At 36.5% G+C, this 16,834-nt stretch overlaps 2 protein-coding genes across 9 annotated transcripts in view; one reads left to right on the forward strand and one right to left on the reverse strand.

Moving 5' to 3' along the window:
* LOC145261133 (microtubule-associated serine/threonine-protein kinase 3-like) overlaps window positions 1–16,834 on the reverse strand; it is a 571,734-nt gene that overhangs the window by 270,073 nt on the left and 284,827 nt on the right. For all 8 annotated transcript variants that reach the window (XM_080119401.1, XM_080119402.1, XM_080119400.1 and 5 more), the window contains one exon: window positions 2,406–2,494. In XM_080119401.1, coding sequence (XP_079975527.1) covers window positions 2,406–2,494 — 89 coding nt within the window. The remainder of the gene's footprint in view (window positions 1–2,405; window positions 2,495–16,834) is intronic.
* Window positions 14,693–15,477, forward strand: LOC145260992 (uncharacterized; the record flags this gene model as incomplete). The annotated part of the gene is made up of 2 exons (XM_080119119.1): window positions 14,693–14,767; window positions 15,379–15,477. Coding segments are annotated over 2 exons (174 nt in total), but the record flags the coding sequence as incomplete, so codon positions are not given.

Raw genomic sequence — 16,834 nt, forward strand, 5'->3', positions numbered from 1 at the left:
GGGATCGTTCTACCGCTTCAGTAGATATCTTACTGCTGATGTAATTCTCTACCTGTATGCTTAAGGATGGAGTACTGTTGCCACGTCTGGGCAGGATAAGTTGCTAAAAGCAGCAGCTTATCCTGCTTTGACAAAGTTCAGAATAGACTTCGTAGCCTGCTGAGGGATGCCCTTTTCTTTTCCCTGCAACCTCTTTCCCATAGAAGAGATGTTGTGAGCTTGTCTCTGCTTTATCGTAATTTTCATGGCAATTGCTCGTCTGAGCTCCAATCTATGGTCTCCCCTAGCCAGACTTTCATCATGAAAAATATTTGTCTAGCTGAAGCCAATATCAATAATTTCTTCCACTCTTTATCTATGCCTAAACCTAAACGTAGATTCCATGAACAAGGCTTCTTTCTTAGAACTGCACACTTGTGGAACTCTGTTTCGTTTTCCTGCTTTCAAACTGACTGCAATATGATCATCTTTAAGTCCACTATGAACTAGTTCTTGATGAGCCATCCTCTTAAGTAATTCAATTTACCAAATTTCCTCTAACGATTACTACAACATTTTCCCATTGACTACTGTATACTCATTAACCCTTATCATAGAGTGACATCCAGGCTTTGATAAGTGGTGACTCCTTTATAAAAAAATAAAAATAAATATAAATTACTACTAAGGGAAGAAGAAGATTTCTACGGTGGGAGACCTTTAAAAGTTTTAGAGACACTGCAACAGAAAGAGGACAGAGAAAGAAATAGAAAACAACAAAACAATCTCTATAGTTTGTGTTGTAAAATACCATGATTTCAAGAAATGCATATTCATTATACATATAAAAATGATAAAAGATAATTCATTTGAACATCTCACAAAACTTTTCTGCAGTTTCATTCCTATACATTCAATGAGAAGTGTTTTTGATGTCACTTGATCGATTCAAGACTTTTTCATGCAAAAAGTATTACATCAAGAGAACCATCAAAAGCATTTTTCTTGAATTGAAAGGCAGTAAAGTCTCAAGTTAAAATTTTGTTTTTATTATTATTGTTATAAAGCTCTGCCTGAAAAGATATTAAGCTCTTTATCTGTACAAAGACCTGTCATCTTCATGATCATTTTTGGAAAAGTTGCTTTATTATATATCAGCAGGCTGCCTGATTTTACCTGGTCGTAAAATATTAATAAATATTTTATTTTAATTTATGCAAATTTCATAAGTATTTTTATAAAGCCAATTCTCTATTGATTATTATATTGTACTTAATATATAGTAATGATTTAAAAAGTTAAAAAACAAATATAACTTATGTGCTATCAGCTAGAATCAAAACCAAAACATGTAACTTTCCAACCTTATTTGTTACCATCTGATCTAAGTTCACACACATAAAAACTTATATATATAAATAAATAAATGTATGTGTGTGTGTGCATGCTTAGAATTAACATGTTCAGTCGACTGACAAAGTTCCACTTGTTTCAATTTTGACCCCTTAGCAATTATTTTTACGAGCTAAAAAAACAAATTGAATTTGATCCACAGGTCCAATTCCTCTATAAATCAAGTTTAAAGTCTGTTGACCAAAAATTAACAGAGTAGTTTGGTAGAAACTGTTCCTCACACAAACAGACAAAGGCCACTTTTATAGGGAAAGAACGAAAGTACATATGGGTCCACATTCATTCCAGGATGACACTGAGTGTGTCTATCCTCATGATACATATGCACATTAGTATAAACACACAAATGTTGTCCTGTAATGATAATATCCCCTGCATACTTTGACTGCCACATCTGAATTCCATATTTCCATTTGTACTTTTTTTATTTTTAAAATAAAATATGACACTGTCCTTAATGTTTGTAGATATTTGACACAACCTTGACCTACAATATTATTGTAAGAAGAGCTTAGTGATTATATATATATATATATATATATATATATATATATATATATATATATATATATAGAGAGAGAGAGAGAGAGAGAGATAGATAGAATTATGTTGTTTTTTTTTCATCAGTTTACCACTGTGATCATAACATGGGGTGGGTAGGGATAGAAGATAATCAGTACAGTTTGAAAAATAAGTATTTTAAACACAAAACAATGCAGAAAATATCATCTATTGTCATTTATGAGCTGAATTCCAAAATAGGAGGCGAACATTCAAACAAACACAGAACTCTAACTAATCCTAATTCAGTGAATTTACAAAATTGTTAAAATAAATAAAAAGCGGAAAGGGCATTTTTGGGAACCACTGGATAAATTATTGAATTTTATATTGACATTGTCTTAATATTGTAAAAGTTCTGTTCAATGTTTTTTAACAAACAAATAATGAAAAATACATCTTCCATATATTACACATATTTGCTTTCAAAGCAATTAACTAAAAAGACTTACCATACTAGCCGAAAGAGAAGGAGCTGACTGGCCCAACACGGAGTTGTGCATCCGTAACAAATTAGATGTCTCTAAGTTGCTAGTAACACCTGGAAAAAAATGAAAGAAAAAAAATGTATTTATATGTTTATTTACTAGTAATACTACCCGTCATACGGCAGGTTTATACAAGTATGACATTCTTGGTTTTTTAAATGTTTAGAGCAAAAAATATTCCAAAGTAAAAAAACAACAAACAGAATGAAAAACAAGTAAAATACTATTTAATTATGTGTTCATTCAAATCAAGTAAGATTTCTTGTATATAAATAAGCATATTGCTGTACTGATAGAACATAAATTAATATCAGACAGATTTTAAGCTGCAAATAAATGTGAAAACTCTTAGCTAATATTTAGACAATGCATTTCCCAACATGCGTACACTCTAGGAAAGGAGTTGTTGTAATCTACAATCAAATGCAATCTATTATAGATAAAATCTCATAAAAGGGATTATATATTCATAATGGGCAATTGTATTTTTATATTACCGCTTTTTCACCCCAAACGAGGTACAGTGCCATTTGAATGTAAGGAGCTACTATTCGGGACAAAATTTGCAGGGCTATTATGTGGGGATTTGAGCAGCAAGATGTCTGTTTACACTTGAACTTCTGCACGTCAGTACAGTCGGGGAAGCAGAGATCCGAGAGGGAATTTCAAAATCAAGCAGTTTGAGAGAAGAAACTATTTTCCAGCATCAAGGGATCTCTACAGTATAGAGGTGGGATTTTTCTGCTTATCAGGTTAGTCGGGGTATTTATGTAGATGGGGTATAAGGGTTTGGAGTTCATCAGAGCACCTTTCATTAAAATACTTGTGAAATAGGCACAGGGATGTAACATTTCGTCAATGCGACAGAGGTTGGAGTTTGGTTGACAGTGTGAGACCTTTTAGGCTGGTGACTTTTTTTAAATCCTCTTTAGAGAAACTAGTGGCAGATGCACCAGCCCAAATATGGCAACAATACTCCATGCATGGTAAATGGTGACCTTGTAGAAGTACAGGATACTTTCAGACGCAAGTTATTTTCTAGCACAGTAGAGTGAGCCCACCTTCGCAGCAGCCTTGGCAATGTCCTCAATGTATTTGTTTCAATTCATGTTCTCTGTGAACATCAAGCTGCGTTCATTCATTTTCCCATCTTGTCTATTATAGAGAGTGGTGTATTCAGCAAATATATCCATCTCTGAGATAATTTTATCATAGAAGTCATTTATGAATATTAGGAATAATAAAAGTCCAAGGATTGACCCCTGCGGCACACCCGCGTTTATATTACATTGTTTCGATGTATGACAATGAAGGACAACCTAGATTTTTCTCTGAATAAAAAGAATTAGATTATGTTTAGTATTTGTTCAATAATACCATATGATTTAATTTTCATGAGAAGACCTTCATGCTATACACCAATAAAGGCTTTAGAGGTCGCTGAATGTGGTTTCCGTCTGCAAAAGAAAATCTGGGAGGGAGTGGTTTGCTGGATCCAAAGTGGGGTGCTAACAATTTCAAGGCTGTTGGATAATGGAGGAATTATTAACTGTCCATTATTTACTACAGTGTCATAAATTTTCCAGAAACTGAGAGTTCCTAATTTCTGCAACTCGATACATTTACTGATGGTTTCAGGATGTCTTCTCTTAGCCGTCGCTATTTTGCTCTTGCAGTTATTTCTAGCTTCTATATACTTTTGACTATCTGTACTGGACTTATGTCGGATAAATCTGTGGCATGCATGCTGCCTTTTAAGCAATGGTAGTTGTGTAAGTAGAAGTGAACCATTAGGGAGAATGGGGTTTACTATAGAACTTCTGTGTGAGAACATGCACTTCAATTACTGCTTTGAAATATTCAATGGCATCATTTGTGCACTGTTCAGCAAGATGAGAAAAGATATTTTCTCATGGAGCATCTCTGATGTGATCCCTGATGACTTCCTGGTTAGCCTTCTTGTAATACCTTGTCATTTTGAGCAATGACTCTTTAACTTGAGGCCGAGAAATTACATGATTAGTGTGGGCAATGGTTGTGGTCAGAAATAAGCCCAGAAGTGAGGCTTGCTAATCCTGTCGATATGATAATGTATATTCTTGGACTTTCAAATCAATTAGTTGAACAAAAAAATGAGAAAAGGTATTAGAAAGCATCAATACATGATAGATCATATTCTGCAATATACATAGAAAACTTTTCATGATGATGCAGTATACATAGAAAACGTTTCATGATGATGCAGTATACATAGAAAACGTTTCATGATGATGCAGTATACATAGAAAACGTTTCATGATGATGCAGTATACATAGAAAACGTTTCATGATGATGCAGTATACATAGAAAACGTTTCATGATGATGCAATATACATAGAAAACGTTTCATGATGATGCAGTATACATAGAAAACGTTTCATGATGATGCAGTATACATAGAAAACGTTTCATGATGATGCAGTATACATAGAAAACGTTTCATGATGATGCCCTTAGAAAACCTAATTTTTGTGTAATTGTGACTCCTATTTGACATAATGGTAAGACTAAGAGAGTTTGCCAATAGACCAGGAGACCAGAGTTCGATCCTCAGACTTTTACAATGATTGTCATGTGCTTACACTTTGGAAGTCAATACAACATTATGGATTTACTTGTAGTTTAAATTTCATTTTATTTGAGGGTTTAATGCTTTCTGCTACCCTCTTTATAAAACAAGAACGATATTTTACAGTAATGATGATTGTTTTTTAATGTAGTGAGTCTCTGAGGAGACATATACTGATTTTAACAAGTCCCAACTAAAGTTTGTTAATACATTATAATGCTAAACTGAAAAATCCCACCCCTGAAACAAATTTTACTTGGCCAACATTATTTTAAGAGAACGATTTTATTTTAATTGACATCCAAACTTTTTAATTCAATAACTAATGTCACTATAGAATCAAACGAACATAACTACAATAAAATTTGCATCAGAAATGAATTGACAATACAAATGCATTAGAAAGAAGATAAGAGAATTGTATTAGTAAAATTATTAAGTATCCATAGCAACATAAGAACAGTACTAATGAGGGTAACAATCTGAAAAAAAGACACCTTATTTGAGAAATATCAATTTTTCCTTTTACCGCTTACTCTCCACTTACACATTTTTATTTTTACTAAAGCATTTTTATCATCAGAATTCACTGGGTGGTTTCAATCACTTACACAAATACTTTCATCCAATATGACATGCAGACTTCTTTACTTTTTTTAAAATAAATATTTGCCTTTCATTTCCCCGCCTATGATTACGTATGAGTGTTTTGTTTCAATGATGTTTTTCATAATCATGGCTGACATGTCATACTGTTTTTTTTAACACCAAGTAAACAGGCAACACTCATCAAAAGCAATCAATTTTAGAGAAAAAAGATGCAAGATTCATTTCACCAGAATAAATATTAGATATTTTAAATGAAGGAGAAAATGTATGTAATGACTGTAGGTTATTTCTCATGTTTACAAAAAGAAAATAAGTTTTTTTTTTTATATCATTACATCTTTTACAATAGATATTAATATCTTTAAAGCTATGTGGTTAAACTTTATGAATATGGATCTGTACATTTTTGGTCTGAACATGTAGCTAAAAAAAATTTTGGCCTGAACATGTAGCAAAAAAAAGGGCCTGAACATGTAGCTAAAATAAATTTGGTCTGAACATGTAGCTAAACATTTTTTGGTCCGAACATGTAGCTAAAAAATTTGGTCTTAATATGTAGCTAAAAAATTTTGGTCTGACCATGTAGCTAAAATTCAGGTTGGATTAACCCAATGATTTTGAATTTATTAAAAAAAACTGATGTTTGATCTGTCACACTTAAGTTTCATTTTCATCATTAAAAGCAATGATTGACACATCAGAAGCATGGATGCATTCTTTTGAATATCAATATGTGACATGTTCAAAAAACAACCAATTGTGAAAAATATGTGGGATTCATTTTATCTACGATAAACGTTAGGTTTTAAATGAAGATTGAAAGTTTTGGAAGCTGTTTACACCTAATAATTTTATAGAGATTAAAACAACATTGCCATAACAAAATTAGTTATACTTTTAGAACAATTTGGTTCAATTAATAATTTAATGAGCAAATAATACTGCAATAATTAAATTTTACTTTTTAAATCCTATTTTTCCTTTCTTTATAGAAATAAACTAAATTTATTTACATTTTCTAAATGAATAAAAGCAGACGTTTTTCCATTTATCCAAACTATATTAATATCAAAACAAATTACGCTCATTTAATTCACTGATACAACAAAATATTTTCAAATATATATACTGATCAGAACATTTATAAAATACAACCAATGCTCCACTTCATTTACATATTTTATAAAATGTTTCTAATTAAATATTTTATACGATTCATTTATAATTTGATTTTCTTATATATACGCAATAGTCTTCTTATTGATAACAGTAGTAATATTAAAGTGATTTAATGAAAAAAGCTTCAAATACCAAATCATAAGATCCGCTTGGCTATTTAGAAATACAAATGACAACTACTGGGTAAGTTTAAGCAAGAGTACATATGTGACACAATAATAAGCACCCTATTATGAGAGCTGCAGTTCCCCATAATTGGAGAGGGTTGTGCCCGACTTTTATGGTACTTGCAGGGAGACATGGAGAATCGCAAAAGTGTTATTAAAATTTAGTGAAAAACACAGACCATTACTCAGCTAGAGTTGGTGTTTTTGATGAAAAAAAGGGTGTTGTTAATCAGATTTAATCCTGGCTGATTTTGACAGATGTTCAAAAAATCAAGGGCTTCAAATTATTGTCCAAAGGTCAGGAAGGCTGAACCCAATGAAGTTATCAACTAAGACTTGTGAATTAAGTTTTTCTGGTTTTTTTTTTTGTTTCTTTTATTGATATGTATTCAGGTTTATCTCTTCCTCTCCTTTGTTTTTGTCACCAAGAGAGAGATTTTGTCATGGAATTTTGATTTTTTTTCATGTCAGTCGAATGAAATCAGCTTGCCAACTCTCGGGTTTTATATGTTCCTTTGAAATGTAAAAATGATATATTTTTTATTAGATGCTTATTTGCTCCTTATTTCAAGCATTCAAATTTCAGCCTAGATAATTAATTCTTTGGAGAGAATTAATGATGTTAAAAACCTGATCACAAAAACCCATCAAGTATATGAGCAGGATTAATCCTTCAGTTAAAAAAGGGAATTTGCCTATTGCTTACCTCCCAGTGGAAGGATCCTGTGCTAGGACGTAACAGTCCTTCCAGAAATGTTTTTATAGTACAGAGAAACTAAGTTACACTCCCCAGCAAATGCACATAACCAACCCTTAGCTTTGGATACTTTCTTTAAAAAATATTTTAAAAAAGATACAAAAAACCCAAAAAACTTTACATTGAATGCAATAACTAACAAAGTTTTTCTTCTAATAATTAAATAGGAATGTTTATAATTTTAAATTAAATTTGTTGTTTTTAGTGGTGATGATAACAATCATTACATTTGCTATGAAAAATAAAAAGAACAGCCCCCCTCTTCACTCCTGATCTTTCTAAATTACAAAATAAAATGAATATTTTATGAACCTGTCTTCTATATATATAAAAGCGAAAATGTATGTATGTATGTCTCTGATTTAAAAAACCATAAGCAGAAGACCATTACCCGCATTAAGCTGGTCTGCAGTTTAATTTGTTGCTGGCTATCTTGCTCTTGCTTGTTGCTGGATCTCAACATTTTGAACCAAGAGAGAGACTTAGCTGTCGTACAAAGCTAAGACTCTGTAACATCATATTGTATAGATACTCCCTCAGGTATTTGGGCTCATGGATTTTAAATGACTGAGGGAGTGGCACTCGTCTGACAAGACGTTGCAATCATCATCATAATGTATGTATGTATGTACGCTTTTCCTCGATGTCCACAAAAGGCTTCTTTCAGAGAAGTGCTTGCTCGGTTCACAACTTCTTAAAACTTTTTATATCATCTATAAATTGTAATATCTCAGAGTTACCCACGGAGCTCGCCTGTCTATTTAATTTTATTGACTTTCAAATGTTAATTATTCAACATTTCCCACATCGGCACGCGTTATATTCGGTTTTCGATATAAAAAAAAGCGAAACTCGACTCTAATCACAGGCTGAAAGCCAGTTATCTCAAGAGAGCTAAGTAACGTTTGTTCAATGTCGACCTCGTCATATCAGACTGTAGCTTTCATTTCGCTCCTCCTAATAAACAGGGAGCGGGTTTTTAAAAACAAACAAACCGATATATTCACCTAATTCAAAACTGTCCCGCACAAAATGCTAACTGCTGAATACCTATCGCCGTCACGTCAATCAAAAACGCGCACCTGTTTTTTTTTTAAACACTTTACTATTTTCAAACTGCGCGTCGTGAAGGCTTCGTTGTTTTTTCACAGGCACCTGTTTTTTTTTTCACATACCCCGAAAAACACCTGGGCAATGCCGGGTACACCTCGCTAGTTAATAATAACAGCAAAAAGTACAAAGTAGTCATTTTAAATTGAACAGTAGCACAAAATTGTTTTATTTGACCAATCAGTCAATATAATCAGTTTTAAATAGGAAATTCATTTTGATGCTTGTACAAAAATCAAATCCTCTGATTTTGAAAAGATAATATAAAATAATTTCGTTGTTTTTGTTTCCTAATTGATAAAATGTGACTATGTTCATACACAGTAAATTTCCTCAACAACACTGGTTTCTTTTTAATACTGTAGGCTAGGAATTTTTTTTAGACTGGAGTTACTTTCCATTTATGTCCTTAAAGCTTTACCAGCGTTTTGCAATACTGACAAAATTAATTTTTATAATTTATCTAAACATATCCAACTTTGCACAAACAAATATTTTATATCCAATAGTTATTAGTCCATTTATTTCTTTGCTATCACAAAAACAGGTAAATTTTTCTTCTCTCGAGAAAAATCTTAACTTATTTACAAGACCATAGTTCAAAATATAACATTTTCTTGTTTATTATAACAGGTACGCATCAAGAATGTTACATAAATAGCAGTACCCGCTAATCGGCGTTGTCTGGTGGAAGCAATGCCCCTCTCCTCTTGTAGAAAAATTTAACATACGGTTGTTGTTGCCCAACAACCAACCTTCTTATGTTAAGAAAGGTTTTCGGATTAGACACCCCCAACCTCCTCAAGTTAAGAATGGTTTTCGGACTAGACACCGGCAGTAATGTAGGACGCTGAAACTAAACATTAAAAAAAAGTTTGTCTCGTTTACTAAGATTCGTTCATTTAGTCATGTCAAAATATTGAAGTGATGTTCGTCTTTTTTAGTAAGATTCATTTAATTAGTAATGTATTAATTTTGGATGCTAAAAATCAACATTAAAAATGTGAAGTTAGTCTCTACTAAAATACGTTAATTTCTTAATGTCAAAATTTTGAACATTAAAAACCAACATTAAAAAAGTAAAGTTTGTCTTGTTTACTAAGAGTCGTTCATTTAGTCATTGTATAATTTTGGACGCTAAAAACTGTAAAAAAAAATTAAGTCTGTCTTGTTTAGTAAGATTCGTTCAATTAGTCATGTGAAAATTTTAGACGCTAAAAAACATTAAAAAAGTAAAGTTCCTCTCGTTCAGGATTCGTTCATTTATGTGATAATTTTGGACGCTAAAAACAAACATAAAAAACAAAGTACATCTTGTTTACTATGGTTCGTTTATTTAGTCAGTAATAATTTTGGACGCTAAAAACCGTTAAGAATCCCTCCCCCTCCTAAAAGGGAGAAACGAATAATACAATAAATATAAATTATGTATTTTGTTTTCTTATGTATTACTGAAAGTTTTCTATTTGGTTACAATATAAGTGGCCTTTTGGTCAAGATCAAAGTGTAGTATCTGTTCCGGCAGATGCTGCACTTAAGATAATTTGTACCAGTCAATGGAGGGGAAACCCTCTATACTGGGACAATTATTATTTTTGGTAACCAGAGTGCCCCCTTTTTGCCTACTTTTAGGGGAGCTGGTTTTTACCTCACATTAAAAATGGCCTTGTGCCTAATTTGCTCAGTGGGGGAGCAAATAAATACCATCTGTTCTTCAGATGCTGCACTTCCATTTCTTGTTCTCTTTCGGTGGAGGATCAGTCCTTCACGACTGAGACAATTTTTTATTTTTGTACCTTTTCTCCACGTTAAAAAACGACCCTGGTGTCTAACTCTGTCCCGTGGGGAGGCATTGTAAATAGGTACAATGTAATTTAGCTAAATATAGGACGATAAAACCTGATGTAAAGAAATCTGTGATGTAATTGTTTGAATGTAGCAATCTATAAATACCCCCTCCCCACTCAAAAAAAGTAGACACACCAAAAACAAATGGAGGTTTTTCGTTTGTATTTGATACAAAAAAAAAAACAAAAAAAAAAAATAAAAAGCCCACAAAAAAGCCAAAAAAAAACATATGTAACGGTTTTAATTAGAAATTGAAAGTTTTATAAACGAAAAAAAAAAAAAAGATAAACACGTGAGCGTACATTTATAAGTAATAAACTTCATCTTACCCCTTCCCTTCTAGATGAAAGAAAAAGTATATAAGGAAACGAAAAACACAAAAAAATGTAGAGTATATGGTATGTGTTACTAATTATTTTTTAATGTTTTCTAGTTGGTTAAAATGTAATTGAGGTAAATATAGGACGCTAAATGGGATATGATGTATAGAAAGCTGTGACGTAATTGTTTTTAATCGAACAATGCGTAAATAACGGTAATGCAAGTAATATGGAAAAAGGCATGTGTAACTTTACAGTGATTAAATAATGTATAGCAAAGCGAGATGACGTCTAAGTTTAAATTGAAAAAATGATGTATAACGATTGAACTGCCGGAGTGAATTAGGTCTGCGATGTTCATTTTTTTGTATATATGTATATAATACAGAATAATAGAATGGCATCGATGCAGCCAATGAAAATAGCCGGATTGTTATGGGGGAGAAATCAATATTTTTGAATAGCAAAGTGTACTGGTAGTTGTAAGTGTATGAGTGTGCAATCTAGTTAATAACAGTGTCAGGTCACTATAAGCATAATGTTTGTAGAAGTACCCGGACCTGCTTAGGAGAGTGGGAGGACTTTTCAGTCAGAGGGGGAAATATGAGCTATTTCGTCTTTAGATCTTGGCAATCTTGATGATGTCACTCCTAGGAAATACGATAAGATTTTAATATGTCTAATAAATGTGCCTGTAACAGCGTTCATAAGTTATATAAGATGGTGGGTAAAAGTTTAGGTGCAATCAATTTGGATATGGCATCTGTCATTGCAAACCTATCGTAATTTGGTCTAGAAGGGAATTTCTGCAATCAAATTATTAGATAGAAGATAGATATTAGTTTAGTGCCCTGACCAATAACAATGAGAGGGGGGAGGGCAATTGTAGAAGTAAGAATCACCATTTTCAATGAGCAAAGGCAGAAATGACCACATTCTGCTTTAATGCAGCTGTTGGCAAAAGTCATCAAGTTTCTGAAAACATGTTCCAATACATGGTCATCAACCTGTTGGATATCATTTGTAATGGTTTCTTTCTATTGTGTAAGGATTAATGCAATAAATGGCTGCAGTATACCACAGCTAATTTTTTCTTCTTTTTTTTAATTTATAAAACAAAAAATTATGTACGCAGGGACTTTTCAATCATTATCTACCAAGTAGCAGCTAATCTAATCAGATTTAGTTAATACATGATTGTCTTCCATAAAATTGAGAAAACTCCAACCAATTTTTTGCTTTTCTTTACCAAAGATTGATGTGAGCTTAAATGATTAAAAAAGAGAAACAATTGCAACTGATAAAGCAGCATCAGAAACTTGATGACTTGTAGGAGTTGAAGCATGAATTGAAAAGTGCCTAATGAGAAGACACACCTTGTTAAAAACTTCCCATGTTCCATTTTAAATATTGTATTAACTGAAAAGAGCTACGAATAAATAAAAGATACAAAAGAAATGATAAAATAAGCCGAAATCATTATTTTTAAGGGATAGGATAGATTCTCATACTCCAACATATAACCAATAATATTAAATATAAAAATGAAAACAGAAAATAATCAAGCTAGTACGATAACGAACAATTTGTATTAGTATATTAGCTGTCTAATGCAAACACATTTAAATGTAGCTTTATACACACATGCACATACTGATGTAAATATACAGATATAATAAAAAAACATGTCTAGATTTGATTCAAGTAGAATAAGAAAACGGAGCGAGAGAGAGAGAGAAAAAACAGAGAAAGAAAAGAGAGGGAGAGAGAAAAGAGAGGGAGAGAGAAAGAGAGAAACAGAGAAAGAAAGAGAAGGAAAGAGCAAAAAGAGAGAAACGGAGAGAGAGAGAGAGAGAGAAACGAAGAGAGAGAGAGAGAGAGAGAGAGAGAGAGAGAGAGAGAGAGAAAATAATGGAGTGAGACAGAAAAAAAAGGAGAAAAAGAGAAGATAACAAACAGATAGAGGATAAAAATAGAGAGAGAAGGGTAAACAGAGAGAGAGAGGGGGGGCAAAAGAGTGTGAGAGAGAGGGGGCAAAAGAGCAAGAGAGAGAGGGGGCAAAAGAGCAAGAGAGAGAGGGGGCAAAAGAGCAAGAGAGAGAGAGAGGGCAAAAGAGCGAGAGAGAGAGGGGGGGGGCAAAAGAGCGAGATAGAGGAAAAAGGAGAGTGAGGGAGAAAATGAGAGTGAGGGAGAAACGGAGAAAATGAGAATGAGGGAGAAACGGAGAATGAGGGAGAAACAGAGAAAAGGAGAATGAGGGAGAAACGGAGAAAAGGAGAATGAGGGAGAAACGGGGAAAAAGAGAATGAGGGAGAAACGGGGAAAAAGAGAATGAGGGAGAAACGGGGAAAAAGAGAGTGAGGGAGAAACGGGGAAAAAGAGAGTGAGGGAGAAACGGGGAAAAAGAGAGTGAGGGAGAAACGGGGAAAAAGAGAGTGAGGGAGAAACGGGGAAAAGGAGAGTGAGGGAGAAACGGGGAAAAGGAGAGTGAGGCAGAAACGGGGAAAAGGAGAATGAGGGAGAAACGGAGAATGAGGGAGAAACGGATAAAAGGAGAATGAGGGAGAAACGGATAAAAGGAGAATGAGGGAGAAAAGGAGAATGAGGGAGAAATGGAGAATGAGGGAGAAATGGAGAATGAGGGAGAAACGGAGAAAAGGAGAATGAGGGAGAAACGGAGAAAAGGAGAAAAGGAGAATGAGGGAGAAACGGAGGAAAGGAGAATGAGGGAGAAACGGAGGAAAGGAGAATGAGGGAGAAATGGGGAAAAGGAGAATGAGGGAGAAACGGGGAAAAGGAGAATGAGGGAGAAACGGGGAAAAGGAGAGTGACAAAGAAGCGGGAAAAGGAGAGTGAGGGAGAAAGGGGAAAAGGAGAGTGAGGGAGAAAGGGGAAAAGGAGAGTGAGGGAGAAAGGGGAAAAGGAGAGTGAGGGAGAAACGGAGAAGAGGAGAGTGAGGGAGAAACGGAGAAAAGGAGAATGAGGGAGAAACGGGGAAAAAGAGAGTGAGGGAGAAACGGGGAAAAGGAGAGTGAGGGAGAAACGGGGAAAAGGAGAGTGAGGGAGAAACGGGGAAAAGGAGAGTGAGGGAGAAACGGGGAAAAAGAGAGTGAGGGAGAAACGGGGAAAAGGAGAGTGAGGGAGAAACAGGGAAAAGGAGAGTGAGGGAGAAACGGGGAAAAGGAGAGTGAGGGAGAAACGGGGAAAAGGAGAGTGAGGGAGAAACGGGGAAAAGGAGAGTGCGGGAGAAACAGGGAAAAGGAGAGTGACAAGGGAACGGGAAAAGGAGAGTGAGGGAGAAATGGGAAAAGGAGAGTGACAAAGGAACGGGAAAAGGAGAGTGAGGGAAAAGCAGAAAGAGAGAATGACTGAGAGAGGAGCGAAAACAGCAAGAAAGAGAGAGAGAGAGGGGGGGAATGGCCAGAAAGAGAACAAGGAGGGAAAACGGCAAGAGAGAGAGAGGGGGGGAAAACGGCAAAAGAGAGAGAGAGAAGGGGGAAACGGCAAAAGAGAGAGAGAGAAGGGGGAAACGGCAAAAGAGAGAGAGAGAAGGGGGAAACGGCAAGAAAGAGAGAGAGAGAAGGGGGGAAACGACAAGAAAAAGAGAGAGAGAGAAGGGGGGAAACGGCAAGAAAAAGAGAGAGAGAGAGGGGGGAAACGGCAAGAAAAAGAGAGAGAGAGGGGGGAAACGGAAAGAAAAAGAGAGAGAGAGGGGGGGGAAACGGCAGAAAAAGAGAGAGAGAGGGGGGAAACGGCAAGAAAGAGAGAGAGAGGGGGAAACGGCAAGAAAAAGAGAGAGAGGGGGGAAACGGCAAGAAAGAAAGAGAGAGAGAGGGGGGAAACGGCAAGAAAAAGAGAGAGAGAGGGGGGAAACGGCAAGAAAAAGAGAGAGAGAGAGAGGGGGGAAACGGCAAGAAAAAGAGAGAGAGAGAGGGGGAAACGGCAAGAAAAAGAGAGAGAGGGGGAAACGGCAAGAAAGAGAGAGAGAGGGGGAAACGGCAAGAAAGAGAGAGAGAGGGGGGAACGGCAAGAAAGAGAAAGAGAGTGGGAAACGGCAAGAAAGAGAAAGAGAGGGGGGAAACGGAAAGAAAGAGAGAGATAAGGGGGAAACGGAAAGAAAGAGAGAGATAAGGGGGAAACGGAAAGAAAGAGAGAGATAGGGGGGAAACGGAAAGAAAGAGAGAGATAGGGGGGAAACGGAAAGAAAGAGAGAGAGAGGGGGGAACGGAAATAAAGAGAGAGAGAGAGAGGGGGGAACGGAAATAAAGAGAGAGAGAGAGAGAGAGGGGGGAACGGCAAGAAAGAGAGAGAGAGAGAGGAGGGGGAAAAAGGAAAGAAAGAGAGAGAGAGGAGGGGGAAAAGGAAAGAAAGAGAGAGAGAGGAGGGGGAGAACGGACAGAAAGAGAGAGAGAGAGGGAGGGAGAGGAGATGGTGTGAGGGAGAGGAGAGGAAACGGAGTGAGGGAGAGGAGAGGAAACGGAGTGAGGGAGAGGAGAGGAAACGGAGTGAGGGAGAGGAGAGGAAACGGAGTGAGGGAGAGGAGAGGAAACGGAGTGAGGGAGAGGAGAGGAAACGGAGTGAGGGAGAGGAGAGAAAACGGAATGAGGGAGAGGAGAGAAAACGGAGAGAGGGAGAGGAGAGAAAACGGAGTGATGGAGAGGAGAGAAAACGGAGTGATGGAGAGGAGAGAAAACGGAGTGATGGAGAGGAGAGAAAACGGAGTGATGGAGAGGAGAGAAAACGGAGTGATGGAGAGGAGAGAAAACGGAGTGATGGAGAGGAGAGAAAACGGAGTGAGGGAGAGGAGAGAAAACGGAGTGAGGGAGAGGAGAGAAAACGGAGTGAGGGAGAGGAGAGAAAACGGAGTGAGGGAGAGGGGAGAAAACGGAGAGGGGGAGAGAGGAGAAAACGGAGAGGGGGAGAGAGGAGAAAACGAAGAGGGGGAGACAGGATGAAACAGAGAGGGGGAGAGAGGATGAAACAGAGAGAGGGAAAGAGGATGAAACGGAGAGAAGGAGAGAGGAGAAAACGGAGAGAGGGAGAGAGGAGAAAACGGAGAGAGGGAGAGAGGAGAAAACGGAGAGAGGGAGAGAGGAGAAAACGGAGAGAGGGAGAGAGGAGAAAACGGAGAGAGGGAGAGAGGATAAAACAGAGAGAGGGAGAGAGGAGAAAACAGAGAGAGGGAGAGAGGAGAAAACAGAGAGAGGGAGAGAGGAGAAAACAGAGAGAGGGAGAGAGGAGAAAACAGAGAGAGGGAGAGAGGATGAGAGGGAGAGAGGATGAGAGGGAGAGAGGAGAAAACAGAGAGAGGGAGAGAGGAGAAAACAGAGAGAGGGAGAGAGGAGAAAACAGAGAGAGGGAGAGAGGAGAAAACAGAGAGAGGGAGAGAGGAGAAAACAGAGAGAGGGAGAGAGGATAAAACAGAGAGAGGGAGACAGGATAAAACAGAGAGAGGGAGACAGGATAAAACAGAGAGAGGGAGACAGGATAAAACAGAGAGAGGGAGACAGGATAAAACAGAGAGAGGGAGAGAGGATAAAACAAAGAGAGGGAGAGAGAAGAAAACAAAGAGAGGGAGAAAGGAGAAAACAGAGAGAGGGAGAAAGGAGAAAACAGAGAGAGGGAGAGAGCGGAAAATGGAGAGAGCGGAAAATGGAGAGGGCGGAAAATGGAGAGAGCGGAAAACGGAGAGAGCGGAAAACGGAGAGTGAATGAGAGACGAAAGAGGGAGAGTGAAGGAGAGACGAGAAGAGGGAGAGTGAAGGAGAGACGAGAAGAGGGAGAGTGAAGGAGA

This window comes from Euprymna scolopes, chromosome 37 (genome assembly GCF_053919585.1).
Source record: "Euprymna scolopes isolate OS-2025 chromosome 37, ASM5391958v1, whole genome shotgun sequence".
Lineage (NCBI taxonomy): Eukaryota > Metazoa > Mollusca > Cephalopoda > Sepiida > Sepiolidae > Euprymna > Euprymna scolopes.